General features: G+C 38.5%; 1 protein-coding gene across 1 annotated transcript; it reads left to right on the top strand.

The window, feature by feature from the left end:
* The first annotated feature begins 130 nt into the window (after positions 1-130).
* On the top strand, positions 131-20,435 carry LOC112690165 (homeobox protein B-H1-like). Its single transcript, XM_025564113.1, has 3 exons — positions 131-1,050; positions 10,439-10,646; positions 19,052-20,435. Exons 1-3 carry the CDS (start codon positions 717-719, stop codon positions 19,587-19,589), a joined length of 1,080 nt encoding a protein of 359 aa, XP_025419898.1. The 5' UTR covers positions 131-716; the 3' UTR covers positions 19,590-20,435.
* The last annotated feature ends 64 nt before the right edge of the window (positions 20,436-20,499 follow it).

Genomic DNA, 20,499 nt, shown 5'->3' with positions numbered 1-20,499 from the left:
CCGGCGGTGCGCGGAGGGTCGTCTCCGATTGGCCGGTGCCTCCCACCGATGGGCGGTCACCCCCACCGCCGGCGGCCGCGGGACGTGGTCGTCGCCGCCGCCGTTAACAGTCGCTTAACCAATCGTTTAGTCAACCATCGACTGCACACCGTCGCGTACAGATCAACTCTGTCTCGCGCGCGCGCGCTCTCTCTCCGCCCGTGTTCAGTTGGAATTATACCGTTGCCCGGACACACCGTACACGCATTTACGGTCGTCCGCGCGAGTGTGTCCCGTGCACCCATTGCGTTATTTCGCGTACGAACATCATCGTCGTTCGCGTGACAATCGTATCAGATCTCGTCGCGCGTTCGTGGTTTTTTTTTTTTTTTAAGCTTTACGATTTTTTTTTTTTTTTTTGTTTTCCCCTTCGGACCGCGTGTTTTTTTAGTGCGCGTTGTGCGTGCGACTACAACATCGTAACATCCATCGTAACGCGACCGTCTCGCGGTACACTGCAGCGCGTCGTGAATCGATCGGCGGCAGTGTCACACCCGACAACAGAAAACAATAGAGACAATAGAGACCGCGGTTCCGTTACGACGGCGACGACACTCATCGGTACGGTGTCCGGCCAAAGTGCGACTTTGCTGCAGCAGTGGCCGGTCGGGCTAGCAGCTGCGGTGGCCACCGGTGGAGGAGATAACGGTAACAGGACGACGACGACGGCGACGGCGATGACCGTGCACGAACTGACGGCCGCGTCGGCAGCCGGCACCATGCCCTTGCACCACATGGGACGGTCCAGGTTCATGATCACCGACATACTGTCAGATAACGGGCGCAATAACGGCGGCGGCGGCAACGGTTCGCCCGTGTCGCCGGCCTCGTCCACGGACGGGCCGCGTGATCTGTCCCTGCACGGCCGCGCGTCCTCCGGCAGCAACGGTGGCGTGGGCGGTCTGCAAGGACCCGGGCCCGCTGGTGGAGGAGACTCGGACCTGAGCGACGACCATGAAAGTGGCACTGACAGCGGGCTGCCCGGCGACAACTCTTCAGTCTGCTCCAACGGTAAGTTAGTAGAAGTTAGTAAATCCAACTGCCTATTCGTGTTCTCAATGTTCAAGTATCGATTTCAAAAATTCGTCTCTTCTTATGCGGGACCCGTCGAAATATTTTCAAAACGTTCAGCACTCGACCTTCTGTTAAATCAGTCATCTGCTCATCGATTTTATCGTGTCGAGCCATATTTTCCTTTCTTGGTTCACGGATAAACACGATTCGTTTTTGTATATAGGTACCTTCCTGCGTGTAAACACTTATATATTTTTTTTGTTGTTCGGCGACGGTCATTTATATAATATTCCTACGTCGTTTGGCACTTATATTTATTACGTGCATGTCTTGTACAATTTCGGTTCTCGAGACGTAGTTAAATGCATCTTATGATAACATCATAAACGATTTCCTGGACAATCACGGTGACTGCGGCGGTGGTTAGGTCATGAAACCCGCGAAAATAATCGTCCGTTTTGCTCGTGTAACTTGAGTACCTCTATACCGTAGTAACAATTGTTAATGCAACATTCCATGAACTCACGTTAGTTTATCGGTCATTTTTTCCCCTAAACGATCGGTTGTACAAACAACGTATACCTATAACGCGAATAAATAATCTACAAATATAATGTTGAATATGTGTATTTATTCATATCACGGATTTTTTTTTTTATGCGCCATAATTTCCCATCACATGTAAAACACTTTATATATTCGTTACGTGCTTCTATATAGTGTGCGGTACTGCATGTTTCTGAATAGTATAACCATTTACAGGAAAAGAAGTTTTTATATCTACATGTATTATAATAATAACCGTCTTTTCATCTCATCTTTGTACTGAAGTATATATATAACAATCGATTTTATCGGTAAAACGCGTAAACAGACGAAATCAAAATAAATCTTTATAAACGTATATAAAATGTATATGCTATATTTATAAGTAACGCGATTTGAGTTTGGGCGAAAAATTCGTTTCGCGAGGTACACGCGTATTATACAAACAACATATAGGTGTATACACACACATTGTCACATTTATAACAATATACAATATCACGAAAAGTCGGTATGAATATAATCGCGGTGCGAATAAATCGATACACACCTAAATTATTATTTTATTATACGTGTGCGCATATATAAATGTATACGTCGAAATATAAACGTATTCACAATGTGTACGTTACAATAAAACGCTAACTGCAATTTTGACGTTTGAATCGGCCGTGTCGGATTAACATCAACCCCCTCAGACAAAGAACGTAATCCGTAAGTGCGTACTCGAGATTTCCGCCCTTGCAATATTATTATACTATTATTATTGTTATTATATCAATGGACGCACTATTTTCCGGGACAACGTGTAATGTGTACGTGGAGTGAGAGCGTTATAGGTAGTTATAATAGGTAGTCTTAATTATATGTTACTTATCAGTTTTTTACTCTTTTTGTTTATAAATTATATAGGTAAATATACATAAATGTAGGTAGATAGTTGTATGACTTGTATGGATATAGTAAGATGCACATTTTCTGTTAAAATAGCAAATTCCTAAACACTTGTCTCCACGATTTCATCCTTCTACCACGTTGTATTAATAATACGTTTATTTTATTCAATATATTGAATAAAATAAACGTATTAGACGTACTATAGACACTATAGTGTCTATTATATCCTACGTTAATTTCGATCATTTTGCAAGTGTATTAATCACTATATCGTAATGGAATGTAATCCGTATACAGGTAGGATCAGACCAAATCACTGCAGTCTTCGTGTGTCCTGACATGCAATTATACAATTCAGATACGCATGCTTATGTATGCATTCATGATTCTTTCAATAAATTTACTATACAAACGTTACTGCAGTGTATGTTAACACTACGTCAATATATAGGACTACTTAGCAAAGTGTGACTATTGCAATACACAGATGAATTATATTTATGATTATTATGATACAACCGTGGCATATGTGTGTATGTGAGTGAAACGTTTTATGAGCTCGAAGGATGAACTTTGTGGGTTTTTTTTGGAAATTGAATATTTTACGAGGTGTTTTTATGACTTTTGCTTTTTTACATGACGGTTTTTTTCATTCTTAATTTCTGTATAGCTTTTCTTATATATAATACGTTTCTTTTTTTTAAATATTTCACCCCTGCGGAAAATTCGATATGCCTGGAGGGTAAAACCGTTTTGTCGCGACTTCGTAATATGACGCTTACGACTTGTGTTTTCTATATTTTTTTTTTCCTTTTTGTAATCGACTGCAGTGGTGTTTTCACACGCGACACCGCCGTATGTCACAGCTTTATAACCATATAATTCCGAAATAATTTAAAACTCTATTGAAATAATAATTATCTAACTGTGTTGTATACCTGTATGAATTACCTGTGATTTTCGAATGACTACTGTGGTAAATAATACGGTTGCAAGTTTTTCAATATTAATCGATTGGATTCAATTGAAGCCGTTCAAAATGTGAACAGTCGTTTTATAAGCTTGTAGGTATATATTATATTTGTTTATATATACCTATATAATAATATCGTGATCGCGTCACGCGATTTTCAAAAAAACCAAATAAATAATAATAGCAACAAAATGTCCGAAATTACATTTGTTATTATTTTATTTTTATTTTTTTGTAGTTTTGACAACCGTTAATGTCGTGCACAAACTTGTTTGGGTAAAACATCGTTTAAATTCAACGCGCACGAAACTCCATACAACCGATTGAACCGCAATTTAATTCTCTGTGTAATATACCATTAAATACTAGCTATAGTTATAAATGTACCTAATCATAAACATATATAGGTATCGTATATAAATAATTATACTAGTTCAGTGGGAGTATACATGTATCTCTGTAAGATATGTATCGCTACTGGAATATGTACTTAATAATAATACTTATATATAAATATATAAAGAACTCACGGTAGATAAACGTAAAGAAAAGGGTTGGTCGCTTCACATACACACATGATTTTAAGTGTAAACGGAAGGTATGTTTTACCCATTTAAATTGTTATCGCTTTTTTTTTTATACCTACCCCGGTGTGTCCATGGATCGTTTTTGAAAGATATTTTTCATAACCATTTATTAAATATGTCTATAGAATTCTTATATATGTGTTTTTATCGTTTTTATACGTATATAGCAGCGCAAACGGATTTTTAATAAAAATGTATTCTATTTTGAGTGAATTTATAAATCAAAAATATGTCAATAAGTAGATACAATGTGGACTATAAATATAAAATAAAATAAACCTTTATAATTTTTTTAATAAATAATTTGTTCATTATATACTTATGGTGTTCTGTATAATAAATATGTCCGGTTAAGTGTGGTAACGATTTCGTGTTATAATTCTCCAATTACGAAATAATTCTAAAGTCTTTCTTTTTGCATTAAATTTGATATAACTATGTATAAGAACTAACAGATCGAAAAAAATTATCAACAAGACTGGTTATAATTATAAGCTGAACGTAAAAAAATTTAAATATGATTTTCAATTTCCATACATGTATATAATATTATATTGTGTATTTATTCACAAACAGTAAGAATATATGCTAGTAATAGAAGATTTTTTTTTTTTGAAATCGTCGTAAAACCAAATAATTTCATACTGTTCGCGTAGAAAAAAATAAAATAAAAATAAAACATTTGAAAAATCATTGTACGGGACCGCAGACGGAACTATTATATACTGTTACAACTTATTCCTTCGTACTTATATATATATTATAATATATGTGGTACACAAGGCCTCATAAATATAACTTGGCGATGGCAGCAGCTCTCCTCACGCGCGCTCGCGGTAATTAACGCGTTTCCGTCCGTCCCGAAGACCTTTTTTTTTTTTTTTGTCGCCTCTTTCCGGAACGAAATACTATGTATACGTGCACATGTATTATTATAAGCTCATGTACATATCATATACGTATATATTTATATATAAACGTGCAGAGTTTTTTTTCTATCTCTAAGTAATAAAAGGGAACATATATATGTGGTATACATAAGAAATAGAAAGAAGAGAAGAGCTGTGCTGTGCTCCGAGACTATGGTGATATTTATTTCCCGCGACTGCTAATTGGCGCTAATACACGCGTCGACGGCCGTAAATCGTCTCCGTCGTCGACACGCGGATAATAACAAGAATAATAACGTACAACAATATTATTATTGCGCCCGTCCGAGTATTATAAACACACGCGTATGCAGCGTAACGTGTGTGTTCGTGCAGCGGTGCAATGGTATCTCTCCCCGGCAGGAACCGAGCCAAAATTAACTTGTACGTCGTCGCAGAACCCAAATTAGACATTTGCTTCTCGGCAGCAAATCGGTATAGAGTTTTTCCGCCATATATACGTGTGTGTGTGTGTGTGTGTGTGGGCGCGCAGCCACAACGGGACTGAGATTGCGGAAAAGAGGACACGATGCGTGTCTGAGAATGATGCGGTAACGAAAACGCATGCAGGACGCTGCGAACGACTGCGTTTCGACAAATACCATAGGACGCGCCTGGAGCGTTTGGAAACGCAGTCCTATCACATCGTTTAGTGAAAAACTTCCACAAAGTTCTGGACACACTAAGCAAAATACGTACATGGTTTATTTTCGTACAACTCATTGCAATGTGTGTAACGTGTTTGCGTAAATAGATATACGCGCGTGTAATAGGTTCTATTGTCGTGTCAAACGTCAATATTTTGAATTCGATCCGATGGGTAATATCGATAATTTCCATAAACATGTTTGTGTTTACTTTTACTCGCTGTTCACCTTATCGGGAATCTGTACTGCAGTTAATCGTATACATATACAACTATACGATGGACAAATTTTTACATTCGCAGGTTTTTAACTGATATCGCTCCCATAACATCATCGTTATCGTTGCGCGTAATATTAATTCACTGCCGCAGAACTATTTCCAACGTACATATTATATTATAAACGTCTTGTTCGCGCGTTTTACCCATATATTAAACGCCTGTACCGACGTGTGAAAATATTTTATACAATATATCTTATGTGAGGACGAACCAGTGCATTTTATTTTATATTAATTAACTATATTTACTATGCGCAGTACAATTTTCGATGACGACGAATACTCGTATAACAAGTCGAAACATTTTTTAACAATCGTTTAACACTCAGTCCTGTCACGCCATCGTGTACAATATTAATATAATGAATAATGTGTCATTACAGCCGCCGACAATGCAATCTTATAATCATTTCTTACCCGACTGAATAGATATGTTATAGGTAGTTTTCGGGATGAGAGACGCTAGTGTCGCGCGCGCGCGTGAATATAGGTATACTATGATATAATATATACAAATACAAAAGTACAATATACCAAACAGCTTCGCAGTAAAATGTAATGTACATATACATATAAGTAGGTAGTAGTAGTAAGTAGTAGTATACTACAACGTTTATATTATTATCGTTTTTATCATTATTATTTTTATTATTTTGTCTGTAGTTCGCTCGTGTATTATATTCGCTTTGAGTATTATGTTTAATAGTGGCCAAGGTTATGTCCCGGTGAGATTTGTCAAGCACGCCGGTTGATTAAAACGCGTTTGTGCGAGTGTTGATGATTACAATAATACTTTATACATATGGAATACATTTACTCGTATTTATATTCATACATACATACATACGTTGTCATCAGATAATACATTTGCAGTGCCAATACAAAAATAACATATACTTTTTTATTATACGAGTACATATATAAATATGTGCATACGGAAACAATTTGTCTATGAGTACAACATATATGTATTAATAATACAACAGATAACAATTACTATAGAAATTATATTCAATATTGTATGAGAACAAAAAAAACCCCCAATTATTGAATTGTTTCCGCTCACATATAGATTGATACAATAAATTGTTTATTTCGGGGAGGTAACCATAGAAGGTTTACCTCCGATGAAAAATATTTATCGGCCAACAAAATCGAATAATTTACTCCTATGAGATACCGCATATCACATATCCCCTTCTCGAGATGGAAGGTCTGGAATAAACACTGATCCAATATATAAAACATGAAACGTATTAGGTATAACGTACACTTGAACGCTTTTTAATAACTATATTATCATTTTCAATTTTTTCAATTCGTCTCATTTGAAAATGTTAAATCGACAACCATACGCATAATCGTCGGTATGCACTTCGCATAATGTATGTATTCTGTTATACGTAAATGTCTTGGCGAACAGAACACCACAGTCCTAGGAAGGAGGGGTGGGCGATTTTTACCTGCAGTATACTCATCAGACTACTACAATTTTTCACTCGAGGTGTATATAAGTATACCCTTATACAGCTTTGTGTTATGTTGCAATATAAGCCTTGTCGCGGTGGGTCCGCAACGGCCGGACTCCGCGCACGTTTTGTGACCCCGTCAACGGCGGCGTGTTTCGCTTAGGTAAAAATCTATTATTAATAAACGTTGTTTCGTATAAACGGCAAGTATACGATATATATGTAAGTACGGTGATGGAGTCCCGTGCTAGTATATGAACACGCGAAGTTCTTGGCAACCGAGCCGTTTTACTGTATAAACAACACCCTTAAATAATATAATGTTGTGTTTATGATTTTAGATATTATAAGCCCTTTTCCACCGTTTCCCGTTCTCGTCCTTTCCCGTGCCGGGAGTTGCCCTTTACACACACACATACATACACACACACACATATATATATATATATATATATAATATACATACATACCCTTAATGGTCAATATCAGGCTTTTCACGACCCGCACGCCATCATATTACACTTGCACACCACTCTCACCGTGGCGCTCACACACTCGTTTTGGAAAATTCGTGCGTGTAATAATACGAAAACAACCAACAACATGAAAGGACACCCTCGCCTCCCGAGGTCGACCTCTCGTGACTATTAATTTTTCCGAATCCCAGCCTTTACCACCCGTGTGTGTGTGCGCTCGCAATATGATATTACTATTAAGTCACACACGCTGACGCGCATGTATATTACATGTTTCGTATACCGATCGACTTTATTATTTTTCGACTACATAATTATTATGAGGGGTCCACTTCTTTACCCCTATCCGTCGAACCAAACGTACAATACGCGAAAACGTAAACAACTCTTGATCGTACCACTATTCGTATGAAATATTTGCGGGAAGATATGCAATTTGCTGCGCAGCCAAGCATCTTATTTATTCAAGTCACGATAAATATACATATAATATAATACAGTTCGAGCCGCCCATTAAACGATTTTTGAATTGAGATTCAGTTTATAGACAGTTTATACCATATACGGATGTACGTTCGCGCCGAGCCGTAATTCGGTTATAGCGACTGTTGCAGCACACGTGTATTGCATACATATACATCTAATGTGTGCTGGCGTCGAGTCCATTAGCGTTTTATAAACGAATTGGGCGGAGACTTTGAAATTACGCGTACGGCATGTATACGTGTCTACACTCGAGCGCAAGTTGCGCTCTCACGCGCGCACCCAAGTCGAGCACCATTAAATTGATATATCTGTGCGCGCGAAACGATGGTTAGGAATACACGGGAGGGAACTATGTGAGGTTGCTGCTGCAAAACTATATAAAGAGGGCGCGGGCGCAATAACGACTGGCGGACGGACGGGAAGGGTTGACGGAGATAAAGAGAGAGACAGAGGGGAAGAAAGCCGAAAAGCCGCGTTGCCCGCGTTGGTGGTGCGCGAGCAGGCGGCTTCGGCGGGAAAACAAGAGCGTTACCAACACGTACTCTGCGCTCACTCGTCCTGCCCGGCCCCGCCCCGCCCCGCTGACGTAAAGACCCTTACGCTTATGTATATTTATACATATATATTAGCCGCAGCAACAGAAGGGCTGAACGGCGGCGGACCACTTAAGCCCCTCTGGCGCACGCACTGCGGCTCATTGGCTTTCGGTTCTCCCCGCCACTGTTCACCCTTTCTTTGCCGACAGATTTCTTTCTTTATTTCCCATTTTACTCCAATTACCGTCGCCCCGCCGCTGCCTCTGTCCGCGCACACTCGGATATTTATATACGTACACACGCACACACATTGTATTACCCTTCTCGACTGCTGCAGCAGCCATTGTGTAGGGACACACACTAACACCCCGTCGTCGGTAAGTTTACGTGTATTTATACATGGATATTGTTCGACATGGTGTTGCGATCGCACTGTTTTATTTCCGTTTTTTTTTTTTATTTATTCAACCCCGTTTTATTTTTTAAATGCAAATCGACAACAAATTCTACACACACACACACACACGCGTGTTGCGTATTATATTATGATGTATACAACGGGTTTTTCGCACCCGGTCCACCACGACAACCACCCGAATATATGAATCCCTTGTTCGGTTTCGCGCGTCACCGTTATTATATTACGTTATTGTATACGATTATAAATATCACGGCATTTTATCGACGTATCTGTTCAATAGTACGAGGCCAATAACTCGAAATATTTTTTTTTTTTTTACGGGAATTTTATTGATTTTACTCAATCCATAATATTAAGTTGCTCAATATGTATGTCATCGATAATTCTATGCTTGTTTCGATATCTTCAGCGTTAAATAATTCGTATGAAACCGTGAAAAATGTATAAGAATATTTATATTTGTCTAAACTATTATCTAGAAAGGAGGAAAGGATTTATTGATAATGGTCACGCCGCCTCTCAATCAATGAGCGTAAACTTTTTGTTGCTGTTTTGGAGATTTCTTGCCTTTTCCTTATGTATGGCGATGACGAAAAATAACATTTAGTTTTTCCGTACACGACTAGCCGTTTATTCATTACAAGAGCGTTTTGTGCGATTTTTATCGTCGATTAGCCACTAATGACCGCAGTGCGTTGACGGCGTTTCGCGTGATATGCGTGTCCATTACCTAATACTGCCGGGACTCGCAGTGTTATTTATATATATTATATATTAGAATTATACACTACAGTGTACGCATTTGAGTCGCCGCCATTAAGCTTTATATCGCGTTTCGGCATTTATAACATTTTTTTATATATACGATTATTATATTTTTTTCGTTTTTGACACATAACGTTCGTGTAGACTAGTACAAAACACAATTATAATGTTCGACAAAATATATATTAGTATACGGTTACATTTTATATATGTTGTACTACTTACCCATAGCTCATATGCACATGACGCGCTTTTTACCGATATATTGTGTACGTCGTACTGTTAAAATATTTACAATGTTTGTATGTACATGTATATTAAACGCTGTACAAGGAATCGGTGGTTATATAATACATTTTATTTATGTTTAAAGGTCACAGAGACGATGATGGCCGAAATTCCGGTTCGAATCTCAGTAAGAAGCAAAGAAAAGCGCGGACGGCGTTCACAGACCATCAGTTGCAAACGCTCGAAAAGAGCTTCGAGCGGCAAAAATACCTGAGCGTACAAGACCGCATGGAATTGGCGGCGAAGCTCAATCTATCAGACACCCAAGTCAAGACCTGGTATCAGAACAGAAGGTGAGGCTCTTTTATTCTACTCATTTCAAGCTTATAAAAACCCAAACCCTACTGCCCTTAATCCTTTGATACGTAGGATTTAGATTATTAATTACTATTTTAATATCTTGATACCCACAAACACGTATTTAGTTTATAGTATTAAGATGAAATAAGTGTTTTGTTTTTGGATTGCATATGAAAATACAGCACTCAATCGTAAAAGTTGTGTTAGGATTAAAAAAAAAATACATTTTATCTGTTTCGACATAAATCGATTCATTTTGAATTAATAATACATACAAAGTTATTTTACAAAAAAAAAAATATTTTTATTTACTTTCATTGTAAAACTCATAACCGCGCATCATAATGTTATATAAAGTAAGCAAAATGTATCCATTTGGTACAATTTTTTTGTTTCATCGATTCCAAAAATTATTTATCATCATGAATTATTTGTATTTACGTATGTATATCGATGGCATTCGATAGTGGATTACATGAACGTGGAAAAATCGAGATACCTACGGATTTCAGAATACGCCTTTTACATCATCGTGTAATATAGGATCGTTGGCACATTGGAGTTAAGATTAATATATTATTACTGTATTTATAAGTAAATACGAGTATACATAATGAGCAATTAAAACCGAAACATCTGATCTTATAAAAAACGATACAACTACATTATAATAGTATACATTACAACGCTCGTAAACGGTAAAAATTCGGCACAGGGTTATTATAATATTCATCATAATATTACAACATTGTGTATATACGAGTGCGTTGAAAACGGATGTGCCCACGTACAAGAGGAGTGAGTTGTTGGCGAGTGGGTGAGTCACGAGGGTTGCAATATGATATCGTGTCGGATACGCGTTTTCGTGTGCCGCGGCCGACGAAAATATTGTAATTGTCAGTTGGCGAAGAGAGCGGGGTCGGAGGGGGTGTGCAAAGGGGTTTTCAAAAGCGTTTTGGATAATATTTGTATAATATAATAATATTTGTGTACAACCACACGCGCAAAGACAAGTGTAAAACGCTACGTTTTCTTTTTCCATACGCTAATGTATTATATCTCCGGCAACACACGCAAACGTTATACGAGTAATACTATACGTTGCAAATTCCGCCCCTTAATAATAATAAAAAATCGTTGCCCTCTCATCGTAGCCCTCAGGATTTATAGATCTATAGCAAGAGCGAAATGTATACGATTTTTATCGCGCCGTAACGGGTTTGGCACGCATAAATGAACATTTATATACGCAGCCGACCAAGGGTTCGAGTCAAGTTTTTATACTACGTGTAAATTGGAGGGTAGTCGAATGTATTGTCGTCCTGTATGCGCTCTAGTATGTATCTCATGTATACATACGTGGTTCGGATGCAGTTATATCCCATATGTACACATACAAATTTTATTATACACGCCTATCGTTTTGAGACTTCTTTGGCGCGTCTACCGCAATCCACTCATTTGTCAAGTATACCATATACATGTATCGGTACAATGAGGCCCATATAAACGAGGTGTACACAATATAATGTGACCACTCCAAAGGAGGCGAAACGACTGTAACCGCTCGGCGGGGTGCGTAAATATACAATTGCCGTAAGCAATATAACAACACGTGGTGTGTGCGTGTGTGGTTAACTTCTCGGCTAATATTCCACTTATTACACATGCGCTCGCTGTCCACGGCGCGTTACGACAATATGTTACAATAGAGTGGCGGTGGTTTATCCTAAGAAGAAGAAAAAGAAGAAGAAGATAAAGAAGAGGTGGTAGCGGAAAAAAACGGCAAATATCATTTGAAGTGTGAAAAATCGGTACACACGCGTTACAATAATAAACGACACTAATAATGTAATATAATAGCTGCCTCCGGGCTGAAAAGGACGAGAAGCGTTCGCGCATGTTTGTGTATACGTACCTATACGCATACGTTGTTATACCGGTGTTTGGTGAAGGATTTTGGCGTGTCATTATATTATTGTCCTCGTACGGGCGTGCGGTTAAGGAGATAATTTATCGTGCGGTCCGCGTACACGTGTACAATGATGTTAGATGTACATCTGCTGCGGCGGCGACGGCAAAGGATTGGCTCGGCCGATGACAAGGGGGTTGGACCCAGGGACGATGACGATAAAACGACTCGTTACACATCGTATATGCGCTCGCGTATAATATGTGTAGTTGTAATTAATTGAACGGTGTGTTTGATCGGTCGAAACGACAGAGTATCGCGAAAATCTAACATATCTGGTGCGTTCACTATGAATTATGATGATTATCATTGAGCATAAAAGTTAGCAGCGTCTTGATTGTCTACACCAGCGGTTCTTAACCATAGGGTCGCGACCCAATTTCGGGTCATCAATAATTTTAAATGGGTCGGATAAAAATTTAAAACGTTAGTATAATATTTTTATTTTTAAGTCTTATAAATAATAAATGAAACCTCATGTACGTTTGTTTTCATGGAGAAAAATTTCAACGAGATTTTTTGAATTAAGAACTGAAATAGAAGTATTTTTATGAGAAAAAAATTCACTGTTTTCCATCCATTTTCAAGATATAATTTGGTTGACAAAAGTTGCGTATCTATCAGATATTTTTTCGTTATTAAATGAGTTAAATTTGAGTATGCAAAGGCCATAAACTAATATGTTTACATGTTGTAATAAAGATATTAACTAAAATCAAAACCAAATCAAGAAACAAGCTTGATATCGAACCCACGATGCGTATTTCACTTACTAACTCTAAATTGATTCATTGGTAAAGCAACATCAAGACCAAGGAAGTTATTCAATTAAAAATTATTTAAAAAAACAATACAATATTATTAAAAGAAATGTTTATTTTTAAATATAATGTAATTAATATCATGACTTGTTATGAATACAAGTAATATGAGTAAAAAATGTTATTCAATTAAGAGTACCAAATAGTTATTTTTTATTCTGCCATTGAATATTATTTATAAAAAGGTCACAGGAAAAATTTGATAAATATCTTGGGTCGCCACTACACAAAGGTTAAGAACCGATGGTCTACACACTATTATTTAACAACCATCGTGCGTTGACTGCGAACGACTTATCTATTATATTTGCTGCGACATATTCGTTTTCGCATTATGCAAACAATCGCTAACAAATAAGATCAGAGACGGCGCAAGGGGGTGGGCAATAGGGGCAGTTTCCTAGGGCTCCACGCTTTAAATTATAATTAAGGCCCCGCGGTTCTGATATAACTGAACTTAAAATATTTTATTAATATAAATTATAAGACCCAAAATTTATTTTTCCCAGGGTCTCACAAACTCTAGCACCGTCACTGAATAAGATCACTGATAATCAAGCTTATACACATTGTTGAATGATCATAAAAATCGATATCTGGCAGAGTTTAATAGAAATCATTTGAGTTTTCTAAGGGATTTTAGCCAATATCTATAAAAAGTTCAAAGATTACCGATGATATTCTTTCCTCCTTGAGTCATCGACATTTCACCGTTTTGTTCCCAACAAAACGTACGATAACAATCTTATTCGGTCGATTAATTTTTATAACATTTTAAGAGACAACGTCATAAAACCAAAACGAGCGTCGAGTTCTCCTCTTTCGTAATTTCTACTTTATTCCTTACTTCAATCCTTAGCCCCCTCACATTGGAATAAACGGACGGGCACGAGTTTGTGTAAACCTTCGTCATGCAGCGTTCTATCGCAATACTATTACGTTTTAACGTTTTCGAAAAGGCTCATTTCCGCGGTGCATCAAACAACGATGTCTAAATTCGACTGCGCTACGGAACATCCGTTTGCGCGCATTACATATGATTATAAACTTTCTTTTGTGTTTGCCGTTCATTGATATATCCTTGCGTAACGCTAGCCTATTACGTTTTACAATACGATGGTAATATTATTAACGGCCGTATCTTCTGAACGCGTACGTGCCTCTATACAATGATTGCTCAGCTGACCATTTAGAAAGAATTAAAATTCGCTGTCGGTCGGTGCTGCACGTTATTACGATACAATTATTATTGCGATGTGTACACGTTTTCACGGTCGAAAAGTTGGATTTACCGATCGACAGACGTGGCCGGGTAGGCCCAGGTGGATTTATACGCACCGATCAGACAAATATAAATCAAAAGCTAATTTTAGTCGCGTCCACGCTGACATTGCACGTTATACATCATATACACGATAATATTATAATATACGTATTGCGGCTTATATCTACTTGTCTGGCGATGGTCGAGATAAAATCGCGCGCTAAAAGTATAATTGCACATTATATTTATATACATACTCGTGCTGCGAGCGAATGACGCAAGATGAATGCGTTTGTCCCGGATAAAGTGTATACGCGTTTAAAAAACTGTTTTCGCCTTTGGCACGCAGCCGACAAACCGGAATCAGGAAATTAGAATAAATCCGTTACGAACAATTAACCGCTTGCACGCGCGATATACCTACATATAATTATCATAACGTTTATTTCATGATCGCGCGCGCGCACCTTTCACACTTTGGCTTAAGATGACGATTTCATCGTTTTCCACCACCGCGTCTAGTGCACGAAAAATATTATTCCAATGCCGCCCGAACATGGGCAATCGTTTTTAAAGACGAACGAAGAATCTAATCTACACATAATACACGTGGATCGTTTTCGACCGACGAGCTCGTATACATTACGGGTAAACGCGTGCCGCAGCGTACATGTTGCTGTTGTGATTTCTTTTTTTTTTGCGCCTCCGATATGTTTTTTTTTTTAATCGATACGTCGTCGGCGTCGTCTTCGTCGTAGTCGCGCGCTGTCTCATCGTTTCCGCGGCGGACGATGAAGACGTCAAACGGTCGCGCGCGCGCAAAACTCGACGGAAAAAAAATAAGCAATCATCTCCTCTCGTTATATATATAGATACCTCTCCTGTACAGACGGATATGGTGAATGTCAAAAAAATAGCGGAAAGACCTAGGGCGTAAAAAAAAAAAATAAACCCGAAACGTTCCGACCGTAATGTACACTGAATCGCGTGCGTGTCGAGAAAACATAAAGAATACACGTATACGCGCGTATCAAACGTCATTCTGTATGGATCGCATCACGGCCGTAGCTCGCGCTCGCTCTCGTTCGCTCGTGTACACCGTCTGGATACGTCGTAACGTAATAAATATCGATAAAAGGAATTTTGTGTGTTTTCCACGGGTCGCTCAGGTCACGTTCACCGCATCCATTGTTACCGACCGCTAAATATATATATATATATATATGTGCGCGAGCGGACGACCAGGATGACCGTCAGCGTAGGCTCGTGCTCGAAGCACGTCGTCGTGTTTAATGGAAAAACATGCGTGTACCGATCGTTTTCTTATTACGTTCGGCCCCTCCCGCGCCGGGTACACCGGGGGGAGTTATTTTTTTCCATTTCAGTTTTCGTTCCGTCAGCGTTTCGGGTGTAGTATAACAATATAGAAGAAAAAAAAAATTAAAAATAAATAAAAAAAAAAAACACGAGAGATACCTTTGTATCGACTGTACCGCGCCCGTCGCCTGTTGGCCGGCCATTACAAAACTCATGAAACGAATCGATCGTGTCCGTGGCCGCCGCCACCACTGCTATTATATTTATACGATATTGATGTTTTAATCGATGCGCACACGTATGTACGCGACGCGACACTGCGTACACGAGAGGAAAATTAGATAAAAAAAAATAAAAAATATCTAAAAAAAAAAAATCGTCCGCTCTCTGAAAATAATAATCTATATTATGTTTACGGCGCGTGCGCGCACGTGTATTTCGTGTAGGTTCGTCCGCAGCAGCCGTCGGTCCGTCGTATGGGATCGGCGAGAAAATCGTATCAAAATCTCGAGTCAGCAGTCCGACAGCTGTCCCGGCTGTCGATGATCCTCCCGGAAAACGATCTCCATTCGTACGAGTGGCAATGGTATTTGTTAAAATCGGGTGTACACGGCACTGTTCGTTATGATTAAGTATACGGTAGGCGTACTTGCACTCATAACGCTCTTTTATGGTGAGTGGAACCAGCCGATGATGTTGTAACGCGCGAAAAATGTTCGAACAACGAATATTTTCATTGCTATACGTGTGTATTCGTCGGCTCCATTATGAAACTATCTCCAAGGTTTCCGGCCAAACAATTACGTCTTTTAATGAAACCGTTTTTTTTTACACATATAACATCATTCGTATGTATATAGTATGCCTATAATACGTAATATCGCAGTGCGCCGTGTACGGACGAGTGTAATGACCAGTGTTGGTACTTATTAAGATAAATTTATCTAGATAAATAACGCTAAGTTATCTAATTACTTAACTAAGATAAAATGTTTACTTATCTAGATAATTGTCTGTATTCTTGCAAAGATTAGAGTTATTTTTATTCTTGTACGGAGACGAATCCAACAAATCAGAGATCATTAAAATCGGTCCAGCCGTTCTTGAATAATAAATTCTGTAACTAACCCGACTTTCTTTTATATATATATAGATTTTGTATTTATAATCATAATTCATGTATTATTATTAAGTAATTATTTTTGGTGTGACATTTTATTTGTATTTTCATGTCGGAAAATTATTTTTGGTATTTTTAAACTTAATTTCTTATTTTTCCACGGAAGTTCCAAATATAGTAGGTATTTGATTTTAGTAAACACATGTAACTCATACGCTGAATAGTCAATACTTCACTCTTGGAACCCGTAAATTCGTAACTACTTATAGAATAATTAAAATCATTAAATTAAGATTATATAGAAAACAAAATTGTTAACTTCAAATAATTTTTTATATATTTTGTATTCATCCTGATACGTATAGAGCAATTTTCATTATTTTTTTTTTGTGCAACATTTTAGTGATTAACTATCATTAAATATTATACATTGTATATAAATACTGTTTAATGGTACACTACATTACTACAATAAACATTAAACACCTAAGTACCTATTGATATAATGATTATAATTGAGTCTTCGTAGATATTAATACAAATATGAAATATTGACCAAAAAATAAAAAATTCTGAAATTTTTTTTTTTTTTATCTAGATAAAAATAAAATTATCTTTTATCTTTATTTAGATATTTTAACTTTTTTTATCTATTATCTTTATCTAAATGAATTTGGACATATTATCTTTCATCTTTATCTAGATAAATTTTGCATTATCTATTCCCAACAATGGTTATGACACGCTTATTTTGTTTTTCATTTCCATCCCGAAATCGAATTACCGTACACAATTAAATGCGAACGCGCTGATAATAACACGGGCCGTGGACCACGAAACGTTGTGTACATGATGTTTATATATGTATATGTATATGTATTATCTGTGTGAGGTAAAAACCGGACGCACAACGAAATTACTAGTTTGAAAAATTAATTTTCAAAACCAACTCACACCGCGCTCTTACGTTGTACGACATCTCCGTGCGAGTTTTCACGAAACATACGTGCACGTTTACACCATTTATACGCACTACGCGATCCGTTTACGTATGTGTAACAGATAACATTCGTATTAGTACACCACAGTCGATTGACACGTAGGTTGAACCGATTCGCTTAGCCGTACAAACAATCCGTGGCCTTTTCGCCGCCCGTCGAATTACACGTAATATTAAACAGATACACAATAGTTTATTGTTTCCGACGCGGTAACCATTACACACTATACACGTAACGCAAGTAGAACTATAATCGCACCCGACTTTGTATTCTTTTGTCTCTGTTATGACGCATAAAACAACCGTATGCTTGGAAACACGATGGATGTACACGATGGTAGGTACTTACACTACATGCGCGTGCGTGTTTCTGTACGCGTAACAAGCGAGAAATCGAACAAAACTCATAAACGCCTCGCGGCATGGACGAAACGTCGCGTGTTTGGACAAACCTGCGATTTCCGGTGTACATTATTTAGACGATATGATTGAATAACCGATTTAATTTCTAAGGAATACGTGCCGGGACCCGTACGCGCGCGTACAACGGTCAAAATTTGAAATGTCTCCTCAAGTGTATGCGTAGGTATATCAACAGAAGCGTACCCGACGGGTTATCCGAAATTTTTGATAGGACTCGATTTTATCGGAGGTGTATTTGTAAATCTAAAATCCACGTTGAATTCAAATTTCGGTACTCGCACACTGACTCTCATCCCTTCACGCCAACAATCGAGTGCGTGCGTATCATATAATTATGATGTTACCGTCATAATGTGATATCAATACGGTTCCTGTCGGCCCTTGAAATGTAAAATGATTGATTTTAAACATATGCATGCAACTACTGTTTGGAACCGTTTTGCTAACCCGGCGTTCGTTGTTTTTTCTTTTTGTTCGGCAGGACCAAGTGGAAGCGTCAAACCGCAGTGGGCTTGGAACTGCTGGCCGAGGCGGGCAACTACGCGGCGTTCCAGCGGTTGTACGGAGGGCCGCCTTACGGTTGCTGGCCGTATCCAGCCGGCACGGCCTCGGCCGCTGGTGGTGGTAGCGGGGGTGGTGTCTCGGGTGCGGGAGGCGCGCCTTCCGCCGCGGACCTCTACTACCGGCAGGCAGCTGTGGCCGCGGCCGCGGTTTCCACGCTCCAGAAGCCGCTCGCCTACCGGCTGTACCCGGGCATGGGCGGTGGACCGGGCAGCGCGGGCACCGGCGCGGCCGGCCACCATCACCATCACATAGCGCCGCCGCCACCGCCGCTCGCCCACCCGCTGTACTACGGCGGTGTCCACCATCCGGCCGCGATGCCGCCCATGCCGGGCCGTAGCCCCACGCCCGAACCACCCCGGTCGTCGCGCGACTCGCCAAGGTCGATGGTGGACAGCCGGCCCGGTTCTGTGGACGTCGAGGACGACGGGTCAGACTCGCCGAACGTGGACGTTTAAACCGCGCAGGGACGTGACGTTCTACAAAAAGTCGTCCCTCCCGCTCCTGTGCATCATCCATCGTACAGCGTTGTGTCTATGTAGTTGTGTGTGTCCTGCACGTGGAATACATATAAATGTCCATCGATGTTTTATACGATCGCGGGATACCACCGACTCGAACGCTAACGCGCGTGCGCGCACACCCACCCACCTAGTCGTCGTTTACTCCTTAATTATAATTTTTTTTATTTTATTTTTTTTGTACATATTTTATACATTTATATATATACAAACATATTTTGGCTACGCGTGCATGTACATGCGTTCCATAATAGTGAGCCGGACGCCAACAAATGTGCTTTTTTTCATTTATATTTTACTCTGATGGACAGTTTATGTTTTTACGGTAATTAAAAAAGAAAAAAAGACACTGTTTTTATTCCTCCAAGTAGAAACTTTTTTTTTTCATAGCAAAATTTCATACAACGTGTTTCGGTTGGGAAAAAATCCGAATTTGTTTATAATCACGCGTAGGTATATTATATATTATTATTATTATTATTATTATTATTATTATTATTATGGAATCGTACCGAATATATTGTTATGCCTTCATTCGATTTTGTATATTTAGTTTTTGTTTGAATAAAAAAATAATTCGGAACGCGAAAGACTTGAACGCCCGATATGACCACTCATTAGTTTTCTTTTCATTTGAGAGCGTTTAAAATATTGTATCATATACATATACGGTAAAATCCAGGAATATCTTGTTTGTACAAAACATTTATTAAATTATACTTGTATGTTTTGATTATTTTGCTTACCACGATTGTTTCTAATCGATATTAGATATTATTATTATTATTATCATTATTATTATTATTATTATTATTATTATTATTATTATTATTATTATTATTATTAT

This window comes from Sipha flava, unplaced genomic scaffold (assembly GCF_003268045.1).
Source record: "Sipha flava isolate LNK unplaced genomic scaffold, YSA_version1 491_pilon_pilon, whole genome shotgun sequence".
Lineage (NCBI taxonomy): Eukaryota > Metazoa > Arthropoda > Insecta > Hemiptera > Aphididae > Sipha > Sipha flava.
Note: the sequence above shows the minus strand (reverse complement) of the source record. Positions and strands in the feature narration are given on the sequence as shown.

Bases quoted from the DNA above. Each gene is read 5' to 3' on its own strand.
- LOC112690165 (XM_025564113.1), top strand. From the start codon at position 717: ATGACCGTGCACGAACTGACGGCCGCGTCGGCAGCCGGCACCATGCCC. The intron at 1,051-10,438 runs GTAAGTTAGTAG...TTATGTTTAAAG, and splicing joins CTCTTCAGTCTGCTCCAACG to GTCACAGAGACGATGATGGC. The intron at 10,647-19,051 runs GTGAGGCTCTTT...TTTGTTCGGCAG, and splicing joins ACCTGGTATCAGAACAGAAG to GACCAAGTGGAAGCGTCAAA.